A 23362-nucleotide genomic window follows, 5' to 3' on the forward strand; every position below is an offset into this window, starting at 1 on the left:
AATATTTTACTTAATGACCATATTTTCAAGATCCTGACATTTTTTTACTACTTAAGGAATGTGTTGTGCTGGCACAACCTTCTAGCTGATTTTTAAATAAAAACTAAGAACCTTAGTTTTTTTTCTATCAAATTATTTATTATTATAAATTATTTAGCGGATAATTTTTTTTTTAAATGTTGATGTACGTAATTTAAAATTCGATCAAGTAGTTTTTCAATTATTAAAATGTTTACATTGATGATAAAATTCTTTAAAAGTGTTTTTGCAAAAATTTAAAATAGATGCACTATTGGATCAAGTCTAAATAGTACCTGCAGGAAATTTTTATAAATTATAAATTTGATAGATTAATATTAATTATTAAAATATTCAAGTCACTTATAACTCTCATATTATCTTTAAACTCATTATAGGACCTATAATCCTCAGTACACAAAGTTGAATAACTAAAAAATTATGTTAGTTTGAATTTTTATTTTGTAAACGTTAAAATTTCCAGAAAAATTATTCACCAAATAATTTATAACAAAAAAGGAGATTTTTATTTGGAAAATAAAAAGTTGTTTTTCATAGAAAACTCTTTAAAAATATGGTTTTAGCATACTTAAAAATTTCAAAAACCAGATTTTTAATAACGAAAATATTGAAAAAAAGGAGAATGATCCCGTACATGTAATAATAATATAATATATGACGAACCAATTTCTATTACTAAAATACTAACAAAGTGGTTATCCTGCTGTGATGTTGAAAATAAATATAATAACAAACTAAATTGGATTATTATTTTATTACGTACTTTAAAACTTTTAAGAGGATGTCAGTTTGTTTTATCTCTATGGCCAACGCGTAACATAGACAAAATGAGTTCACGAAAAATATTATTTTTTCTTTGTTTTTGAATTATTTTAGAATAAAATTACTCATCACAATATTTATAGAGAATAATATTTTTGAGGATATGATATATCAATTTGTCTAAATATTGTTTCAAGACAATTTAATATCCAAATAAATTTGCAATATTAATTTTTGATTTTTAAAGTCCAATATAATAAAATATAAAATCGGCACGTCAAACCCTCGATAACATAATAGTATATTTCTTAGTAATTTTTATATGAGTGATTATACATTATGAGGGTGTCACACACGCATGTCTCCGTCTTACAAGTATGTAACATAACAAATTTACGGTCAACAGATCACGTTTAGTTCTGTTAGTTTAAAAATTAGAGCGAATCGACCTACTATGAAACTTTATGGTAAGAAAATTATCTGTGTTTATATGTTGGTTTTTTTACGATAGTTCAATTTTTTTAGCAAGTTATGCTTATATAATTTAGCGTAAATTAAAAATGCTCATAACTCACTTAAAAACTATAAATAATCGTCAAAGTCCAGCGTATAAACATAGATATTGTTCTTACCATCAAGTTTCATAGTAGGTCGATTCACTCTATTTTTTAAACTAACGGAGCTAAACGTGATCTGCTGATCGTAAATTTGCTATATTGCGCACTTGTGGTTAGGTACTTAACAATCGTAAATAACGATTTTACATAAATGTGTTTTGTCTACTATGTCGCGCGAGAGTCTATGTATAAGAGAGAAAAATAATAATGCGCTGAGATCCTTTTGAGTATTTTAGCGGGATGTGTGTTCCGAAAAATTAAATAAAAATAATGTATAATAATTAATAAATGTTATGTATAGTTGATGTTGTACGATTTGATTCGTCAAACAAAATATCGCAGCGCTTCGGATGTATTATAATTATTGTACGACGACACGTCGTTGAGCGGTATTCGTTCCATGATTTATATTTTTAATGATATAAAATCGAATAATAAATATTATAGTATTTTTGTACTCATTTATGCGTACATATAAGTATATTATAAATTAATTTTAGATGGGAATTAAATTTTAGACCTTTTTCAAAATTGTAATTTTTACATTATTATAATTACGATCGGCAGGACACACATGTTATATCATATTTTATTATTATGTAATTATAATGTAAAAGGTGTACGCGAGTTCATAATATAATAGAGTTACCGTTGCAATATAATTGTAAAATCGTGTTATACATAGGTTCAGAGAGATATGGTGATTCTTTTGACACGATTCGATCATTTTCTTGGTAAACTTGTATGGAGGTTTTTTGTTAAATGTGTTATTAATATTTATAGTTCAATGTCATTATAATACCTTCAGTACGTTTTTGCAGCAAAAAATATAATAGGTCAGTGATTTTTTATGATTTTATTCGTTTATAAATGTTAATAATATTTTAGGTTTTATTATTTTGTAAAATATGTCAATTGGCAATCGCCGTTTTCCTCTCTTTTTTTTTTTTAATTTTAAATTTTAAAACCATTTACCAAGAAACACGTCGTTTGTCAAAAACGTAGTTGATTTATATGAATACAAAACAATTCACTTTATCTAATATCATCACAACTTGGTTCGTTATTTTTATAAGCGTTTGTAAAAAATCACTGTTTATGTGGATTCGTCTGTAGTCTGAAGTCAGATCGACCGAGTTGAAGTCGAAAAAAACGATGTTTGTCAAACACTTCGCGATGACAACGTTTATGAGCATATTTGTATAGGTATCCTGATATTAATGAAAAACTTTTAGAAAACCAACTCCTATTGTGTGTGTGAAGTGGAAAGTGTATATACCTACGCGCCGTACATAAATGGTATTGTATGGGCACCTATACATAATATTATCATATTTTTGTATCGTTTTGTTGAGTTTCACGCGCGATGAAACTACCATTGTTTCCTGGACCGTGCTTGGCGAACACTACAATAAGAGTCTCCTAAACACTACATATTCGTGGACGACCTTTAAATACAGTTAGGGTTAGAGGTACCTATACTCACGTTATATTGACTATAGTCAACGAGAGGTTTATAAGTAAAGATGTCGGTAGCGAGACAATGAGATATTATTATTAAACAAAAAAAAAAAAAAAACACTTAATAATATACACATTCATTCTAAATAATAATAATATCATGTTTTATATAATAACATTATAGTGTAGCTATAGGCGATATACAGAAACCGGAGTATTTTCTATATTCCTAATATAGCATTGGTTTAATTTTTTTTTTACGAATATACGCGTGTTTGAATACAATATACGAAATGATAATATATAGTAACTACAAAGTGACTATTTTAAAGATAAACACTCATTTTATATAAAAAAAAACTATAAATAGCATTGGAAACTTATTTATTTATTTTTTTATAATCTGAAGTCATTACAATAGTAATATTTTTAAAATCAAATTATATTATTTCAACTATTTGTTCGTAATTCAATTTGTATATATAAAATTGATTTTTTGATTTTGGAGTATGACATATTAAAAATGTATGATGTCGATCAAAAAGTAAAAAATATATATTATTTAAAAAAAAAAAATGCTGTTTTGTAATCACCATATAATTTAAAAACAATATTTTTAAGCATGTCAAGATTTTTTGAGAAAATTAGTATTTACCTTTAAAACAATTATCTTGTAGGTATAGGTAATTGATATATAGGTACAATACAATGTAATATGTAAATTATTATTATTGAGTGTTTATTTCGTTTACATATATTACATTATACTTGTTGTGGATATTCTAGTTTAATGTTATTGTATCTCGGACGAAGACTTATGCATTAGGCGGACTACACAATACGAATATACGAATATTGATGTGTTATATCATACTTATTCAAATTCCCACGCATTTTTATTAAGCATGCAATTTTTTTAAATAATAACTGTTATAGAATTATAATAATAACCATCAAGAATAATCAAAAAACATTCTGTTTTATCTTTGCTCCTACATTTTTACAATAAAATGCATTACATTATGAAAATATTCAATAAGTAATTCAACCAGAGATGTACAACTCTTGAATAAGTCAATTGACCAATATAATATAAAAATAATGTATATTTTGTTCTAAAGGGGTCTCACGTACCTTGAGTTTTGTTTCTTCGCGATTTTCTCAAAAAACTAGAAAACTTCATTGTAAAATCTATAGTTACATATTGTTTGTATAACCGTATCAAAAAATTTAAATTACCCTATTTCTATGTCATATGCGTCGTATTATTTATAGCTTGTATGATACTTTGTTACCATTCACATTAAAGCTGGTTTATCTTCAGTGTACACGTATTTCTGAGAGTATTATTTTTTTACTTTATGAAAGCTATGTTTGCTGCATAGGTAATCGGAAAGTATAAGATTATAATAATACAATAATGATTGAGAAATTAAATTATTATATCCGTTCGATGTCTGACCGTATGGATATTATAGATGGTAGTTTTGTTCAAAACATAATGGGATTTGTCGTCAAGATTATGAATTAATAGAAATTTTTCAAGGTGTTTAATGCATACATTATATATGGTTTTAATTGACGAATAATTTAATAATGATTTTAACAACATTTTAATATTTTACCATTGGATGCGTTTCTAATGTATAAATAAACATAATTACATTTCGCATCGTAAATTGTGTATTGTAAGCAAAAAAAAAAAAATATATCTTTTCACATAAAATTTGATGTATGTTTTTGTCATTGTCATCCTTGACACTTTTATATTTGTTGGGGCTATAGAAATGTTCTAAAAGAATGTAATTTACTCTATAGTCTTTCAGTATTTTTAATAGTGATAGGTTGACACGAAAACACATTGTAAGTAATGAAACATATTATTATTAGTATTACTGACTTATATCAACAAACACTATCTAATTCTTATGTTCGAAAAACTAAGATAAACGTTAGGAAGCGATCACGTCATGTTATTTAAATATTTTAACTATAATGAATTGTATTTTAACATAATAAATGTAATAGTTTTAAACACAGTTAACTCGTTTAAATATGTACAAATTCATTTTCTATATATACACACATCCTCCGTTATTTAAATTAAATAATATATTTTATATTTTATCGTAAATAGGACGAAATTATAAATTGTTTTTATATAATTTTCATTTTTTAAGTTGCCTAATAAATATATGTAAGTTATATTATTGAGAACATTTTATTGCTAATGATTTACAAATTAAATAAAACGTAAATATAGAAAACAATGAAAAATATATTTTAAATTATACCATTTACTAGGTACATCAAAAAACTAAATATTATTTAATTTCTTAAAAATAATAATTTAACACAATAATTTCATTCAACATATTTAGCATCTTGATTAAAACGTGTCTGTAGTATTTTAACACTTTTGTCACAAACGCTTCAAAAAATTAAGTTGGTTCGTTATAAATACAAACTCAAAGCAGTAACGATTTTACGGTAACCAGAAAAGAATTATAATATAATTATATTTAACGTTAACTCGAGGGTTTTAAAGAACAAACAATTTACGTTATAATTTATTTAAGAATTATATTCTTTTAATAACGCGAATTAATATTGACTATTTTTAGCTCTAACTAACGATATTAAAGTGGCCAATTTTTAACGACGAGGATTAGTTAATAATTTTTAAATCTTGTGTTTAAATTCGACTGCTCATTTACAATGTTTAAGCTCGAGAAAAAAACGACGCAATCCAAATTAACACCACATTTTTAATTCTAGATGTACGGTAAATTGTCATCGCCCGAGCTGATAATCTATACGTCGGTCGTGTTAATATTGGCTCTGTGGTTTCATTGGAGATGGAAGCATCGATATTTTTTGGATTTAGCCGGAAAACTTCCCGGACCACCGTCCTATCCATTGATCGGAACCACTTCTATGTTTACACATACGTACGATGGTTAGCACTACTACCATAATAATAATAATAATAATAACTTCATCGTCGTAATCGGTTGCCGCCGTTGGCTTATTAGACGATTTCGAACAGAAGAAAAATTCACGTCGTACAGAAATGTGGTGCTTATAAGTAATACTATTTGAATTGTTTCTTTAGAGACGATAGCAAAACTCAAAGAGAACGCCGAACAATACAATTACGAGCCAGTGGGGACGTGGATAGGTCCAATCCATTACGTTAGCGTCGTCAAACCGGAGGATATACAAGTATGTCGTACGATCATTTTTATCGGATAAAAAACAGCGGAAAACGTCTATTCGACGATGTCTAAAATCAATTCTATTACAGTACCATTTGAACAAATTTAGTAGAATGTGTTTTTATTTTAGAATAGGCAATCGAAAAAAAAACCGCTTTTCGATTAATATCGTAGCGAGTGTTTAAATTGTGATATCTGTTTGTAATGTACATAGTTCAAATAGGCACTGCATAAATTCACCTAAATCTTTGACACGGCCGTTAGTTTATGATTATAATAACATAATATATTGGTTGGAGTATCACGCGGAATACTATGTAATTTAATATAATATGTAATATAATGTTATGTATTATTAATATTATATTATTTACAATAAGGTTTGGATGAAAATATTATATAGTCTTTGATCGGTGTTTTAACATTTATTTGTTAATTCCATAATCGTACAAGTTCGATGAGATTTTGGAAGAAATCAACGATTTAAATTTTCAATCATCGCATGCTTTCATGAAATTATAAGTTCTACAATGAACTATAAAATAATATGCCAAATGAAAATTCAAAATAAAATATTATGTTATTAATAATTCCTACTAGGTACACAATATTATATACTAGCTAGGCGGGTTAAAAAATACTTGTTTAACGCTCTTAAATATTATTATTGATTTTTATAAATTTTTACGTCTATTATAAATTATAATTATATTCTAATTTCTTTTAAGACAATCTCGAAAATTATTAGTCAAACACGTTTATTTGTTTTGTTTGGCTTTTAAATTTTGATTTATTTAGGTATTCCGCCGTGTATTTTTTTATATTGTAAGAAAACACTATTTAGAGTGGTATAAGCGCGACCCTTTGGGACCTAAGGTTTACGCCACTGAATGAGAGCGATGTATTTTTGGTAGATTTTGAACTAAGCAAATTGGATTTATGATAAATAAATAATTTGGTTTTTCAATTCTTCATTCGTTTTTATTACCGACACTGGACCTCAAATAATAAAACAAATATGTGTTGAGCCATATTGTACTTATTCTTCATTTTTCAGTGAGTATTCGTGTGTATAGTGATAAATACGTATTATATTAGGTTGGTTCCTATATTATATTTACATAGTTATTAGTTTTATTTCAAGAAAAATTATTGTTTATTTAACGCAATGCATTCCTATAGTAAATTGTTAACATCATATCAGGGAGAATTTCAGCTATACCTAGAATTTTATGTATACGTTTTGTTAATCACGTCATCATTAAAATATTAAATTATTTTATTTTAGTACTTAATTTATAATTTCATAAAATAATTTTTTTTTTTTACTATTTATATGATATTTTTAAAGAATTTCATCAAATAGTTATGTTTAAGATTCAGAACGGGGTGATGCATAAATTGATCTAATGATGTGTGTTTTTTTGGTTTCTATATTATACACAATAAGTAGCCTAAATGATGCTTTGATCTGAAACTTTGACAGTGGTTTTAAGAAAAAATTAAATCTAGTTTGTGCTTTTGAAAGGTAAAAATTTTAAACTTTAAACAGTGTATTTAAAAAATATCAGGGAGTGAATTAAGGAAATATGGTTATTTTTACGAAAAAACTCCTCGATAAATTAATAAAAAAAATTGTATTGTAAACAACTTGTTACCTATAGTACATGAAATCTTAAAAGACTTAAACAACATTTTTCAGAAAACGCGAATCATGAACCATTTATTTCGAGTTTTATTATTTTCAAATTATTTTTCTTACCAATGACAGATTTTGGCGGTCAATCGCTCAAATTAGGACAGAAAGTTTTTAAATTTGTGAGCTATAAGCTTCATTACTGAGAATGGCAGCACATATTAATCATTACATACTGTGGTCGGATTTCGTGGTTAGTTTCAATATTGCAATAAACACAAATTTGATATAGGGTTCGTCGTATTTTTGTTTTCGGAGCTATATCGTTACTTATTGGCTTATTGCCCTCCAAGCGTTTCTACCCCACTGCTACAAAGTTACGCTTGTATGAGAGTAGATTGAAATTCGAGTAGTTATATTATTTGTAAATACAGTTAATACTATAATAACACACCGATTAATAAAGGATTTACATAAATAATTAAAAACCTTTAATGGAAGTAAATACAAAGCAGATACAAACTATTTGACTTTACCTGTTAGTGGCTTTTTACTGCACTCTAAATATTTTTCGATATATTTAAAATTATAATTTTATTGCTCAAATCGTGACGGTAGAAAGTATCCATTTTGATTCGTGGTTATTATATTTTTACGATTACCGAGTTACGAGCGTAATTACTTCGCACATTGATTTAGAGTTATTTTTTTATCAAAATAATAAATGAGTATTATGATTTATGACCAATTGGTGACGTTTCATATAAAAAAATATTCATTTTTAGCTTGATTAGATCACGATAAATTTAAGGAATTTGATTATCAATTATTGAAGTGCAGGAAGCGTAGTTCGTTTTAAATTTCACCTAAGTTTATCCATTGATAAAAAGTTATTTTTTTTTTTGTCTCTTTTTTTCATCTCGGCGATGAACCCATGAGTATGGTTTTACAATTAATATTAATATTTAACATTAAAGTACAGTAATAATAATAATAGTGGAAATAAGTCAATCCTTAAAATATCATCCTAAATATACCCAGCACTTAATTAATTATATGAATTTTATTTTTTTTTCATTCAAAGTATTTATATAAATAATATATATGTATATTATATTATAATAATATATTTTAAATTTTGTTTTTAAATATATTTTTAAAATTGTTCCATAATATTTTGTTCGAAAATAGTAAATACGGGTGATAAATAAACGTTAAAACTCATAGAACGAATACTACTACCAAAATAAATTAATAGTATTTACTAAGTATAATATGATGTATTAAAATCGGATTTTTAATAATGTTTAATTTCATATGACACTCGTCGGTGTTGATGTGATAATTTCTTCTTATGGATTTTACGTAGAGCAAGGCGAGAAAGCATTATTATTATTTTTCCGCTTGTTGGACTGTAGTGCACAGGCGACTGGCCGTCGGAATGACGTATCTGATTCACTATATCTTGTGAACAGTTTAAGGTTGTATATTTTAATTTTAACGTTCGTCCGTATTGCTGTCGTGGCTAATTATTCTGGATCTTTTGTTTGAGCATAAATAGTATTGTTACATAATATTATTATCTATAGCAATTTTGTTGCTATATTTATGTCACTATATTATACAACAATAGTTTATCGTTTCTTATAAAAAAGAAAATTAAACATATGATATTATACAGAGGTGCTCGCAGTTAGAATTATGATACATGTTTTAGCTCATATATTATAATATACTTCGATCACGATAATGGAACGTTACGTGCGTAGTATATTCCAATAAGAATTAGATAGTACCCTGGCGGCCGACCTGTGCGCGCGGCGGCGTGTTTTCACTACGCTGTCAAAATTGGTCTCTGTGCAAGTATGATCTCATTCAGGACATATAGTATTAGTATGTTATTATATTATTAAACTCACATAACGACTAACGAGTCGCAATAATAATAATAATAGTAAAAATAATTTTAACAACTAAATTATTTATAACTATATATATAATTAGCCTATACAATTATAACGATAATAATAATAATAATAATGTTATCAATGATTTTAGATCGTATTAAATAATTCAAGAGCACTGGAAAAGGGTCAACTTTATTCGTTCCTGAAAAGTTTACTCGGCGAAGGCTTGTTAACTGCTTCAGGTATTTACATTAGTTTTTAATTTTCATATTTCAACATAGAATATTTTAAGTGTTAAGCATATATGGCTGTAATATTATTATATCATCATTAAATAAATATTAATAAATGAAAACGATATTGTGAGATATTCAGATATGTTTGAGTTTTGAATACATACGGAGAGCGCAAACAGAGCTTATTGTAAAGTAGTCATGTTTTAATAATAATAATGGTTTTGTTTTGTATTATGGAAAGTAGAAATGAGGTTTTTGGATTAAAAATCAAATTTAACCCGTCGTCTCAACTATAGTAATAATGTAGATATTATCATTTATTAATTTATTATGTTGAAATCAGATCATTTGATTGGTCACGTAGGTATTATACGTACTCGACCGTATTATTCACGATGATAATATTATTACGTCTATGTTTGATAATTCTCAAAGCTGGGTGTTAACAGGTTAAACAAAATTAAAGTCTAGTCAAGTTACATAGGTATAATCAGTTACTATGATTTCTAAAGTAACTTATCTATAACACAACGAGTTAAATTTTATTCTGGTATAATGTATATACGTAGTTACTATTAAATATTAATTGTTTTCTAAATATAAACCCTATTTAATATATATATAAAAAATAAAATAATAATCAGAATGGGTATTATTTTACATTATTAGGTATAATAATATGTATTGCAGTTATTATCATTTTGAAAAGTAAACAATTTAATTGTCAAATGTACCTGGATTTCATTAGGGATCAAAATAACGTACATAAATACAAATTTATATACAATTTTTCCATAGACAGTTATAATTTCAAATCTCTATGCAATAATAAACAACCCAGTTCGTCGTTTTTGCAGTGATTGCTTAAAAATCAAAACGAATAACTTATAATAATTATAGTTAATACTTTAATAGGGGTCTTTAATCTCGGGTGTTATACATTTCTGTTATTTGTTTTGTCAATTTTTCTTATATTTTATATTATTTTTACTATCCATCTTTGTTAGGTTAGTGTACCTATATTACCTATCTATATTGTTATCAAATTTTCTTACCGTGTTTTGGCATGGGATGTAAATATTTGGTTAATAATAAAAAAATTAACCTGATTTTTAATTAAGCTATGTTACTTTTTTCTGTTTAACTTATAACTTTTACAAATAATAAAAAAAAAGTAATCTGTAACTTTTAACTTAAATTTAAATATTTCAATATAATTAATTCGGTGAATTAAAAAAACTAGTTAATTTTCCCAACTTCTCAATATTTCTTGTACACATTGCCTGGTTTATGAGTTTGGCCGTTCTTTAAACTATTCATAAATTTCGCATTATTTTAATATAAGACTGTACGACACAACGCACAGAAAAATATAACGCTTTCAAATTATAATTAGTGTAACGATCGTTTTCAGTGGACAGATGGCGAAAGCATCGTCGCATCATATCGTATGCGTTCAACGTAAAGTTTTTAGAGCAGTTGTATCCAGTTTTCAACGAGAAAAATAAAATACTCGTAAAAAATCTCCGAAAAAATATAAACTCAACACAACCATTTGACCTCTGGGATTATATTATATCGACTACTTTCGATACCATATGCCGTAAGTATAAACACAGTATTTTATATTATTATACCGTACACCTTAATAATAATAGTAATAATAATAATGTATAAAGTATATAATATTATTAAGGTAAAAACCCTACCCATCTACTTACCTCCTATCTACGGGATATTATATGTTTGCAAGTTGTTGTTGTTGTTACACTGATCATTTTTTTTGTTTTTATTATTATTATTATTATCATCGCAGAATGGAATAAAAAGTATACGACTCTACAATAGATTTCACTTCGTTTTATTTTTGTTGCAGTAACTGCAATGGATTACCGTATAAACGAAAAACACAATAAAACCGAATTTTTAGACCTCATGACAACGTAAGTGTGATAAATGTACGACTGTAACGACAAGCCAATTATTGTACGAGCACCGTAATGTTTTAGGATAGCAGACCAACTCGTGAAGACCGTCAACAGACCGTATCTCTACCCGAGCTTGTTCTTTTCAATCTACAGGTCTATGAGCGGTCTCGGGGAAAAATTGGAATTGATCAACAAACTCCCGTTGCAAGTAAGTGACGACTATTGATATTTATCCTAAAACATTTACGTCGATAATGTAAACGTACTTAGGCACCTATACATTATTATGTATGCACATTGAATTTTATGTTTGCGGTACTATAGTTGATCGACGAAAAGAGAATCGACTTCCGTTCGAAAATAGTCGAGTCTGAATCGAATCATATAGAATTCACGAATGAAAAAAGTATATGAATAAAACTATAAAAATAAAATATTAACGACTGTAATAATTAATTCGATTTTGTTTTTTAGAAAACAAATTTAAAACTTTTATTGACACGCTATTGGAGGCTAGTGAAAACGATCCCGATTTTACGAACGCCGATGTCAGGGACGAAGTCATAACGATGATGTTCGCGGTAATAATAATATTAGTCGAATGATTTGGATTGGCAACTTTTTTTTTAAGATGAAAGTTTAAAACCTTTAATCGCATAACATTATATTATGTCTGTTTAAAGGGCAGTGACACAAACGCTACCACTGAATGTTTCTGTCTTTTGTTGTTGGCCATCCATCAAGACATTCAGGTAGGTATAACAATAAGTGTAGTATGGTTACACATAAGATCGAGTTATAATAACACCATTACGAGTAATAATAATCATAGGCAAAGAGTGGACAAATCAAACGGCTAGACATTTTCTTTTAAAAAAAAATTTCGAAAAATAACGAAAAACTATGCACCGCATTTAAAAAAAAAAGGGAGATTGGTTTTTCATCGTTATTTGTGTTTGTATATGGTTTAGAAAAATAATGTACCTTCACGTATTATAACCAATGTTAAATACTTAAATATATATTTAATTTATTAAATCAGTGAATAATTCCAAAATAATGTCAAAAATTATTAGACAAATTTAAACTCGGATGGCGATTAAATTTTTATTGTAAACTCAACCCGATAATTTTACCGATAAAATATAATAAACTTGACGTGATTTAATTTAAGAATATTAAATTGGTACCTCTATATTTTATCGTTGGTAATTATTTGTTAAATATAATTCAAAATTGGGAAAAATCAATTATAATATTTTCGTACCTATTGGAATTTTTAAACGATTTCCCCGTGCTGTTTACCGTCACAATAAATTGTAGTCGATCGTATGAAATAATATTTGGAGGATAATGAAAATAGCCAACTGGCGGTGTTATCTGGACTTTGGATAATGTTCAATGAACAGATTATTCTCAAAAATACTGTAAAGTAATACATAATTAGATATAAGAAGATCAAGGCTCTTTTTTTTTTATTCAAGCTGAGTACAGATAAAACATTTTTATCTAAAAATACTTGGGCTGACTTTATAGAATTATTAGCCAGTTATTTTCTCAACCAGCTTAGAATGCTCTAAAAAATCAACGGAAAAACCAAACGTGTAATGATTAGGTTAGGTATAAAAAATAAAAATTAAATGCTGTAAACTGTATGTATAAAATGATGAATATGTAACCATGACAGATGCGTACCCAGGAATTCGTTAAGAGGGAAAGTTCTGAACCTGAAGATATTATGTCCCCGAGTTACCTTTATTTTACCAATTACGAAAAAAAAAAAATTATACTGACAACTAACAACACTGTTATAGATTAATTAATTAATATAATATGCAAATGAAATGAGATTTTTGATCATTTGACCGTCAAGGACGATGAGATGGGTGGGTTCGGGTATTAGTTGTTAAACAACCTTTTTTTTTGTTTGTATTTTGAACCAAACTCGTCACCACTGATTATTGGTTAGGAGTTGGTTTTTGTTTGTTATTTAATTTTTTTACTCTTAAACATATGGAAAACGTGTGCGTTCGCGTGTTTTCAGGACGAAGTGTACGACGAAATTTACAATGTGGTGGGCGACAGTGACCGTGATTTGACTCCCGAGGATACAGCCAACTTTGTGTACTTGGAACAGGTGATCAAAGAAACTCTGAGGATGTTTCCGACTATATCGGTGTTTACAAGGCAGCTGGTGGAAGACATCAAAGTCAGTGAGTATAACACATGTGCCACTCGTTTTGCTGACGTTGTTTATAAATTCACGTCGTGTAATTTATATTATCGGACAAACAAGCTTTTAAAGATTATTCATATTATCTCGAAAAAATTATTCTTAAATCGAATATGAAAATAAAAATAATTTTAGCCATAATTTTGGACTTAGGAAGGGGGGACGCCTGACGGGAGAACACAAATGGGTTCTTAAATGCTTTGATATATGACGTCAAAAAAGTTGTATAAAGCGAAATACAAAAAAATAAAATATTTTAAGAAGTCGTTTTTTATATGATAAAAAAATTTCAAAAACTATCTATCACATTTTCAATCCGTTAACTACAGTTTGCCGCTCGTCTCCATTGCTTTCGCTTCTTATCCTCATTATATATTTTGGAAGTATATAATGAAATTGTGTCCAATATTTAGAGGATTCGGTTTGTTCTGTAAAAAAAGATCATTTTAATTGGAAGTGCTCATCGCTTTTTAGAAGTGTCTCACTGTATTAAATTCACACGTTCCAATCACGATCTTTCGATGGAACATTTTTTTTCCCGCACCATGCCCTCTGTGTATAATCAGCACAACCCTATCATCACATACTTATCATGTACACACACACACACACACACACACACACATACGTATTTAAACTATACGTACTATATTATAATACTAGCAAACTACGTGCTGCCGAGGGGCGCCAGCGTCACGATATCGCCGATAGTCACGCACCACTGCCCGCACCTGTACCCGAATCCCGAGGCGTTCAACCCGGACAACTTCAGCTTGGAGAACGTGGCCAAACGGCACAAGTACAGTTACATAGCGTTCAGCGGCGGCCCGAGGGGATGCATAGGTGAGTGTGCGCGACCAGCGAAAAACTTACAAAAACTTTTTGGCGACTTTTGTTTTTTCACTCGCGACATTTCGCCAAAGTATTTAATCGACGGCCCAAAATCACGGTAATCCCGTCGGCTCGCACTGAACCCGTGTAGCCCCGAGACCTGTTGTACCCGTTCGCACAATAATAATTATATGTCTGCGCGCGTTTTTGGCGAGACGTCTGTCGGTATATTTTTATTTTTAAATATATTGTAATTTTGTAAGTCTTTGGTCGATCGTTAATAAATTATAACTGGTGTAGAGATGTTATGTTTAAAACACCAAAATCAATAGTATAGTACGCGTATTTCTATAATTTTGTAAAGTCACGTTGAAACCCATTTTTTCTAATCTTTTTTATTACGACTTAATATTCTATGTATTAGATTCTATTAATCAATGACCGTTATTCATGTCTATATTTGTAACGTTCAAACGACTCATTTTTAAAACGTTCAGTATTAGTTTTTGCTTTTTTCCATATTTTTGGAGGTAAACAAGATCAATAATGAAAATAATAAACAATTATAATATATGAGGAGAAAACTGATAAACCAATAAATTTTTTTTTGTCATACTTTAATGATACATATTATATGTTTTAAATAACATTAACATTATGTATTTGTAACGTACGTTTTCAAGTAGATCTCGTTGAATATCAGTTTACTAATGAAACAGAAAATAAAAATACAACATTTTTACTCTTTATCATTTTTGTGGTGCCAATCTAATGACTTTGTCTAACAGTAAACTATATTAATCTCTCTTACTATTATTTTTTTTAAACTGAAACTTCACATAAAATGGACGCGAGACAAACATGTAAAATAGTCATAATTAGAGCATGGATTTTCATGCATTAAAATTATTACAATATGCAGTAAAAATCATAAAAATATTATGCTATATACATATTTATAAACATTTTGTAAATATTATGAACAAGAAAATTTAATTTTTTTTAAAAACGATATAGTTGATATTATATTATAAATTATTTATTTATTTTATTTTATATTATTATCATATTATTTTTATTTTATAGTTTACTAAACAATAATAGACAACCCGCGTAAACGACAAAATGCATTATTAGAATTTTCTGTTCGACAAAATATTATTAATTTAAAATATTTATTGTTTTTATTCTTATAAAAATAATATGATTACATTTATGCAATAAATATTAACAAAAATAAATAAATAAATGAATGATTGTCGTAAGCTTGCAATTACTGTCTACTATGATTAACGACTCGCAAGTCTATCGACGAAAATTCAAAAGTATGAAAAGAAAAAAAAGATAGCATACAAATCCGTGCTCTAGTCGTACAACATTCGCGCGCACATCTTTTATAATACGTAGTAAGCGTCTCGCGTCCAAACCAAACTTGAATTGCGCTGACTGTTCGGTCTGTTTGTTCCGTGTCTGAATATAGGTATGAAGTACGCAATGATATCGATGAAGCTGATGATCTCCGATGTGTTGCGCAACTTCAGCGTGCACACGGAAATCAAACTGTCGGACATTCGGATAAAAATGAACGACGCATTCACACGGAAAGTCGGCGGATATCCGATCACCGTCCGGTCGAGGGACAGAAGACCGTCGTACGCGCGCCGCAACATTCGTGTCACATGAATACGGAGAGATCGCCACTAGCTGTATAAAATATGTTACGAAACCCGCACGCAATCGAATCAACTGCTTTCCACTGTACACCTACCGTCTTTGAAACGTTTTCTCTCACAAGCAGCTGGCCCATTACGCGTATCGCTGTACGACAATATTTTATTTTCCTTTCCAATAACAGTGATTTTAATAATGATGATAATTATCGCGGGACTGAGTGGTCCATGCCTAGTTTTTTTTTCACATTTAAGTTAAAAATAAAACAAAACTTTAAAGTAACAAAAAAATTACGACTATGGCGAAGAATAAAACTGCAGAAACACAATATTTCATTGCGTCGTGTAATACAATATTTAAAATGTAAATAAAAAATGTTGCTTATTTAGCGTTTTATTTTTATTTTTATGTACTTGAAGTCGAATCATTCTTATTAATTATGCATCTTTGTTTAAATATGTTATAAAATAAATGTAAAAACTATATGTTTTTGCTGTAGTAATTACATTACTAATTAGAATACTATTATAAAAAATATAATAAAAGTAAAAAACAAAATAAAATATCCTCATAAAAGTTTAAGGAAATTGGTATACACCTACATGTGATTCACCAAGTGTGATTCACTCTTTTTATTTTTATTTTTTTAATTATATAGTTATTCGAAATCTGTTTTTTGGAATTTTTAAATATTCTTACAGACCATATTTTAAATTTGTTTAAAATATTTTTTTATTTTTGAGATAATATGTTGAGATATAAACTTTTGATTTTCAATTGAGAATTATTATGAACTAGTAAATTATATTTTAGCGGATAGTTTTTTTTTAAATCAAATGAGTAGTTTTTTAAAGTTGTAATATTTAATTATTTATGAATAACAATTTAACAAAAATAATATTTTCAATAATATATTTATTAAAATTATTTTTAAAGCATATAATAGTCGATATAATAATACTCGCTCATTGTATGTATAGCGTAGAGCACGATATCCCTATAATAAAAATATGATTATTTTTTTAAATTAATAAATAAAATTATGGAATTAGATTTAAGTAACATATTTATACTCATATCATATATCCATATAAATTTAGAATTTAGAAGCTTACATATTATACAGTACATCAACAATAGTTACATAATTTAGTAAAATAATGTTTATTGTAGGTTATGGTATTATTACGCACTGTATAAAAATAAAAAATAAATTACATTATGAAACATTTTTACTTGAAATTATTTATACCAACTAATAAGTTACGGTATAAAATTTCAATCAATGAGTATAATCTATTGGTAGGTACCTATTTAAATATTTACTATGAATTATTCTATATTAACTGTGGTAGAGTTGAAAGTACGGAATAACTTCAAAGACCCTTCAAATGTAAACAAATCTTCAAATAATTTTAAAAAACTTTTAACAACTAAAGTTGAAATAGTTTTTACTCAAAATTCGAACTTTGGTTGTACTCTGGAGATGAAATAGTTATTTATACAATTAATTACTACCTATACCATACAAATATAATAAGGTTTTTATTTGTACTTAAATTATAAACGTAACTAGATAAAAATTGTTTACATTGTTTATTTTATATATACTATATAATATATTATTTAAATGCAATACAATTTTTTCTATACAGCCACGAGTCGAATATTGTTAAAAAAATAAAAGGAAGAAACACTATAATATAATCTCGGGTTAACACTTTGGTAAAATTACTAATATTTATTGTAATATAATATTTTTTAGTTATTGTTTTGATTTGCTGACTTTGTATCCTCGTGATTGAAAGTATTATATTACAATAAACTCGGAACGAGATTTTTATATAATTTTATCTTGTACTTGTTACTTATTAATCAGATTTATGATAATTGTTAAGGTGTCCCGCGACTATAATAGTAACATTCATAGCGTTTGAAACGGAAAATGACCAATACCTTCACAATTATTCGTAGTTAGTCTTAAATTTTCAAACCACATAAGTTACAATTATTTAAAAGAATATTATAACAGTTAAATAAAAAGTATTGAATGACAAAGCAGGTACTATAATAGTCTTTTCATAATACAATAATTTCGATATGTACTTTGATGGTCTGATTGTCATTGACACACAACATAAGCATGTACTATGTAGTACTATTATTATAAGACAGTGGTGACCAACGTTTTTTTTACCGAGGGACGTAAAAAAATAAAAAAATTCTAAAAGAATTTAAACTTTTTCTTTTAATTGAATATTATATTTTATTTTAGGCACATAAATTTAATTATTTATTATACATTGCTTGCTATAAAATTAAATATAAATATTAAGTATAAATATGTGTAATTGACGGTAATACGATAAGAATATAAGACATAGGAAATATTTTACAAACGTTACATTTTTAGATTATAATTATTTTTCAAATTTTAATTACTTTGATGGGCTGGTTAATAAATTATTGCGGGCCGTATTTGGTCACCACTGTTATAAGACATTCAGTAATGTAAGTGTCTCGGTTTCCCATAGCATTCGCAATTATATCTACTATTCTAGTTATTATTCCACGCATATCGATTTCAATCACGTGTAGTCTTACACTAAAACCTTAATATTACAATGGTTATATTGTGATCATGAATAATAATATTTAATCATTGCTTTTAGGAGTGTCTATATTATAATAGACCGTTTGGTCAAGTTTAATAATAAATAATATACAGCGGTGACCTTTCGTAAAAACATAGGTTAGGTATACTTACTATATGTATATACTCACTGCTTTGCATGTAATAAAGCAGTATAATTTTATAATGCAAATATTATACAATATAGCATTTTCATATAATTTTTAATAAATAAATAACAGACAACGTTCATCTAACTTCCTACTAACGACGTGACAAACACACATTTTTCAATTACCTATGTACGTATTCATGTAAGTATTTCATTTCTATTAGTCTTAAGTCATGATTCTCCGCTAAACACGACACTCCGTTACGGTTAGTCAAAATGTTTCAAACGGTTTAGATTTTAGGTGGATTTGCCCAAACGGACTACGTCTTAATTTTTAATGGTCGATTTCGACATATTCGAGTAAGCGAAACTCCAGTTACGGATACACATTATTAGGGATAGCGACCCCAGCTTATCCTTCGTCGCTACACTGTGGTTACGTGATCCTGTGATTTCACTAACATTATTACCGGAAAATACGGAATTGGTCTTAGTGCAACAAAATAAAATTTACAAATATTGGTTTCCGATAAAAATTAGGTAAGTACCCGTCATCGCACAACTGTTTGAGTTAGAAACTAGCACGAATAAATTGCTTTTCTTAATCGAAAAAGAGATTTAACGTGAAACATAATATCTAAAACAAAGAAGCACACTTAAAGTCAAGCAAAACCATAGAAAATAAAAAATCAATCGGTGAACAAAATTAATGACAACATTTAAATTAACTATCCCTAATAACTGTACCTGTACCTCTGTTGTCACCATGGTATTAATATATTTTTTGTTATAAATTATTTCGATCAACCCGATGATTTTCCTATTTGATATTGGGTTAGTCTATTATTATATAATTTTCTTATCGTTATTAGTATTGATGCTTATGTAGTTATGTGTATACATTGCTTAAATTTTCTACATCGATTTATTATAAATAGGGATGTGTTAATCTGTGAAACTGCAATCGGTTTAGTGTATAATTATTTTTTCAAACCCAGTTGAAAATGTTTATTGTAGCATAATTTTATTATTAAAATGAAAAGTTCATCGGAACCTACTTGTAAACGCCCATATAATATCGTCGTGTATGAAAATCTGACACAACATAATACATGTACCATAATAAATCCTCGTGGTTTTAAATCGTACGTTATCGTAATAAACAATAACATGGTGTATAAAATAAAAATATAACATAAATAATGATAAGCCCTTTACAAAATGCAGTCTCCACGCAGAACATCGTCGGAAAAATTATGTACGAGTATATAAGAACTTACGTTAACCGTCGAGTTGCGGTAGATTCGCGTCATAAAATCTACGACGACGACGACGATGATGACCGTTTGTCCCATCGTATTATCATATACGTACCCATTATAATAGTCCTATGTTTTACTATACGTTAGGCGCAGTATAATATTAATCTTGTGAAATAAACTTTTTAAATGTATTCAAGTTCAGATACAGATACTTGTTTTGAAAAGTATTTAAAATACCTACACATTTAAATATCAAGTAAAAATAAAGAATTAATAGATACTTTCAAATATTTTCAATACATATAACATACATTTAATAAACTTAATAAATCAACAGAAAAAAAGTGAAGATTTATGTTTACACTAATTGTAAGTATAGATAATTTTACACCATTTATTATTATATTTCTACATAATTGAATTGAAAATATAAAATATATAAATTATAAAGAAAAAGTATTTGATTTTAAACATAGATACTTTGAGAAAGTATTGAAAAATATTTTGACCAAGTAGTTTGTTAAAAATATTTGAATTTTGAATATATTTATTCGAGTATTTTTTGCAAAATTAATATTACGTGAATTAATCTTAATCTTATGTTTATCTTCGTACATATAAAATATCGTATAATAATATGTCAATGTGTTGGGAAACCCTCTCAGTCTATCGCTCATTACGCAAATCTCATATATAAATACGGAGTGATTCATTTAACTGGCTACATTAACGTTTTGCATATTATTGCTGAAAGTTTTATAAAAACACTTAAAAATAAAAAATATATAATACTATTGGCTGTTTCATTAAGTATTATATTCTTAATGTCAACTTACAAACGTTTAGACTTACGAAGTCGTGGACCAAAATTTGTTTCGGTAATCTCTTACATTCATTACTCCGATTAACTGAACTGCATGTGAATGTTTATTAAAATTAAAAAAAAAAATCGTTTAAAATCGTTTTTTTTTTCAAAAACTCAAATTTGGTCTTTAGTACCTAATTGTTATATTAGTCATCCTTTAAACAATAATAGGCATAGAAAACACGGCAAAAGGTATTCTCCTGCGAAATTATACTTACACGCTACAAACGCGTTTAAACGAAATTCAAACGCCATCACCCTCGCCGTTCGCGTTATATTTGTAACTGACCTGTGGCGGCGGTCGTCGTGCGGAAACGAAGACGGGGGTGATTCGAGGAAAGTAATACTGATCTGTTTATATACCGGACCGACTACGGCATATATATATATATGTATATAAATAAATGTCTCTGCCTTAGAGGATTTTATCTTCTTATTTTTTTTCTTCTAAATTGTTATTTATGGCGATGAAAAATTTGTCCCGACGTACGCGGAGGGTTTATGGGCGGGCAGGTGCTGAGGACGCGAGCCGCGTGGGGGATCGAATAAAAGTCCATAAAACGCGGCCCTCGACGTGAAAACCGTCTATAACGTTATATAAGTTCTTCTTAAGAGCGAGACCGTATATACACATATAGACAGATAGACAGACAGATAGATGTGTGCGTATGTGTGACGACCGGTGTGCGTATATACACGACGACACCGAACGTTATTATTATACGGCACACATACACACACACACATATGTATATATATAGTTATCCATTTATACGCGTGTATGGGTATTACAGGTATATACATACATACATATATATATATATATATGGGACTGCTCGACGACCGCGTCGCGTCGGTCTCTCCCACAGGACCCGTGTGCTATCACTATAGTCGTTACGGCGAAAAAGCGAGACCGCGCGCGCCGTCCACCGTCCTCGTCCCGACGGCTGCGGCTCTGCGTGCCTGTCGCCGCCTGTGATTCGCGCCGCCCGACCACTTCGAAGACGCGCACGCGGCGCGGTCCCCGCTCACCCGCTCGTCGACCGTTTCGTTCTCTACATCGGGGACGGGCAGTTATTATAGGGGGCCAATTTTTAGAAAATCAAAATTTATCGGGCCAGAGTATAGAGAGTATCCGGTAAAATGGTCATTCGAAACATGCATTTTAATTTAGCGTAGAGCAGCGTTTCTCAATAAAGTGTGGGTCGCGAACAATTTTTTGAGTTATAATGTCCAATGATGCTGTTATCGACCATAACAGAAAACAAGCACACGTTTCGCATACACCTCATTATTAAAAGTACGTTTATAAAAATAAATAAAACCTATAAAATTACAAATTTATACATATTTATATATTACAAATTTTGTATTTTATAACTACTTTTTAAAAAGTGAAATCACGTGGGTCGCGAAAGATTTTTCGGGGTAATTTTGGACCGTGGCACTAAAAAGATTGAGAACCGCTGGCATAGAGTATAGACGATTATTGACTTTGAAATTCTATGATGTAATTTGAAAATGTGGCATGGGCCAGATAAAAAAGGATCGCGGGCCGCCAGTTGCCTGCCCACCTCTGCTCTACATAGTACACGGCCGACGCGAAACGCGCGTATCTCGTCCTCATGGCGCACGCGCGAGGTCGCCACGAGATATTATAATAATATTATGCGTTATAGTCGCCTGCGCACACACCTATTGCGCGGGAATACCTTAAGAAAACATCTCTCGTACGGGAGACTGGCCGAGATTAAATCCTACGCAATATAATTATATATATATAATATGTACTTGTATGTATATATATGTACACACACTCACACATATATATAACAATAATGATATCTGTATGAGAATACCGCCCCTCGCGCGTATATACGTATATATCATATATATATATATAGTTTCTCGGCGAAATTTATGGCTCCGGTCTGCGAATGTCACGTCAAAGC

At 28.7% G+C, this 23362-nt stretch overlaps 1 protein-coding gene across 1 annotated transcript; it reads left to right on the forward strand.

The window, feature by feature from the left end:
* Positions 1-5657: 5657 nt before the first annotated feature.
* On the forward strand, positions 5658-16923 carry LOC132927667 (cytochrome P450 4C1-like). The gene is made up of 12 exons (XM_060992249.1): positions 5658-5838; positions 5995-6104; positions 9792-9882; positions 11291-11479; positions 11753-11819; positions 11886-12012; positions 12129-12210; positions 12279-12385; positions 12488-12556; positions 13849-14017; positions 14701-14880; positions 16349-16923. The coding sequence occupies exons 1-12, from the start codon at positions 5658-5660 to the stop codon at positions 16549-16551; spliced, it is 1575 nt and encodes a 524-aa protein (XP_060848232.1). The 3' UTR covers positions 16552-16923.
* Positions 16924-23362: the final 6439 nt, after the last annotated feature.

Source organism: Rhopalosiphum padi, chromosome 3 (assembly GCF_020882245.1).
Source record: "Rhopalosiphum padi isolate XX-2018 chromosome 3, ASM2088224v1, whole genome shotgun sequence".
NCBI lineage: Eukaryota > Metazoa > Arthropoda > Insecta > Hemiptera > Aphididae > Rhopalosiphum > Rhopalosiphum padi.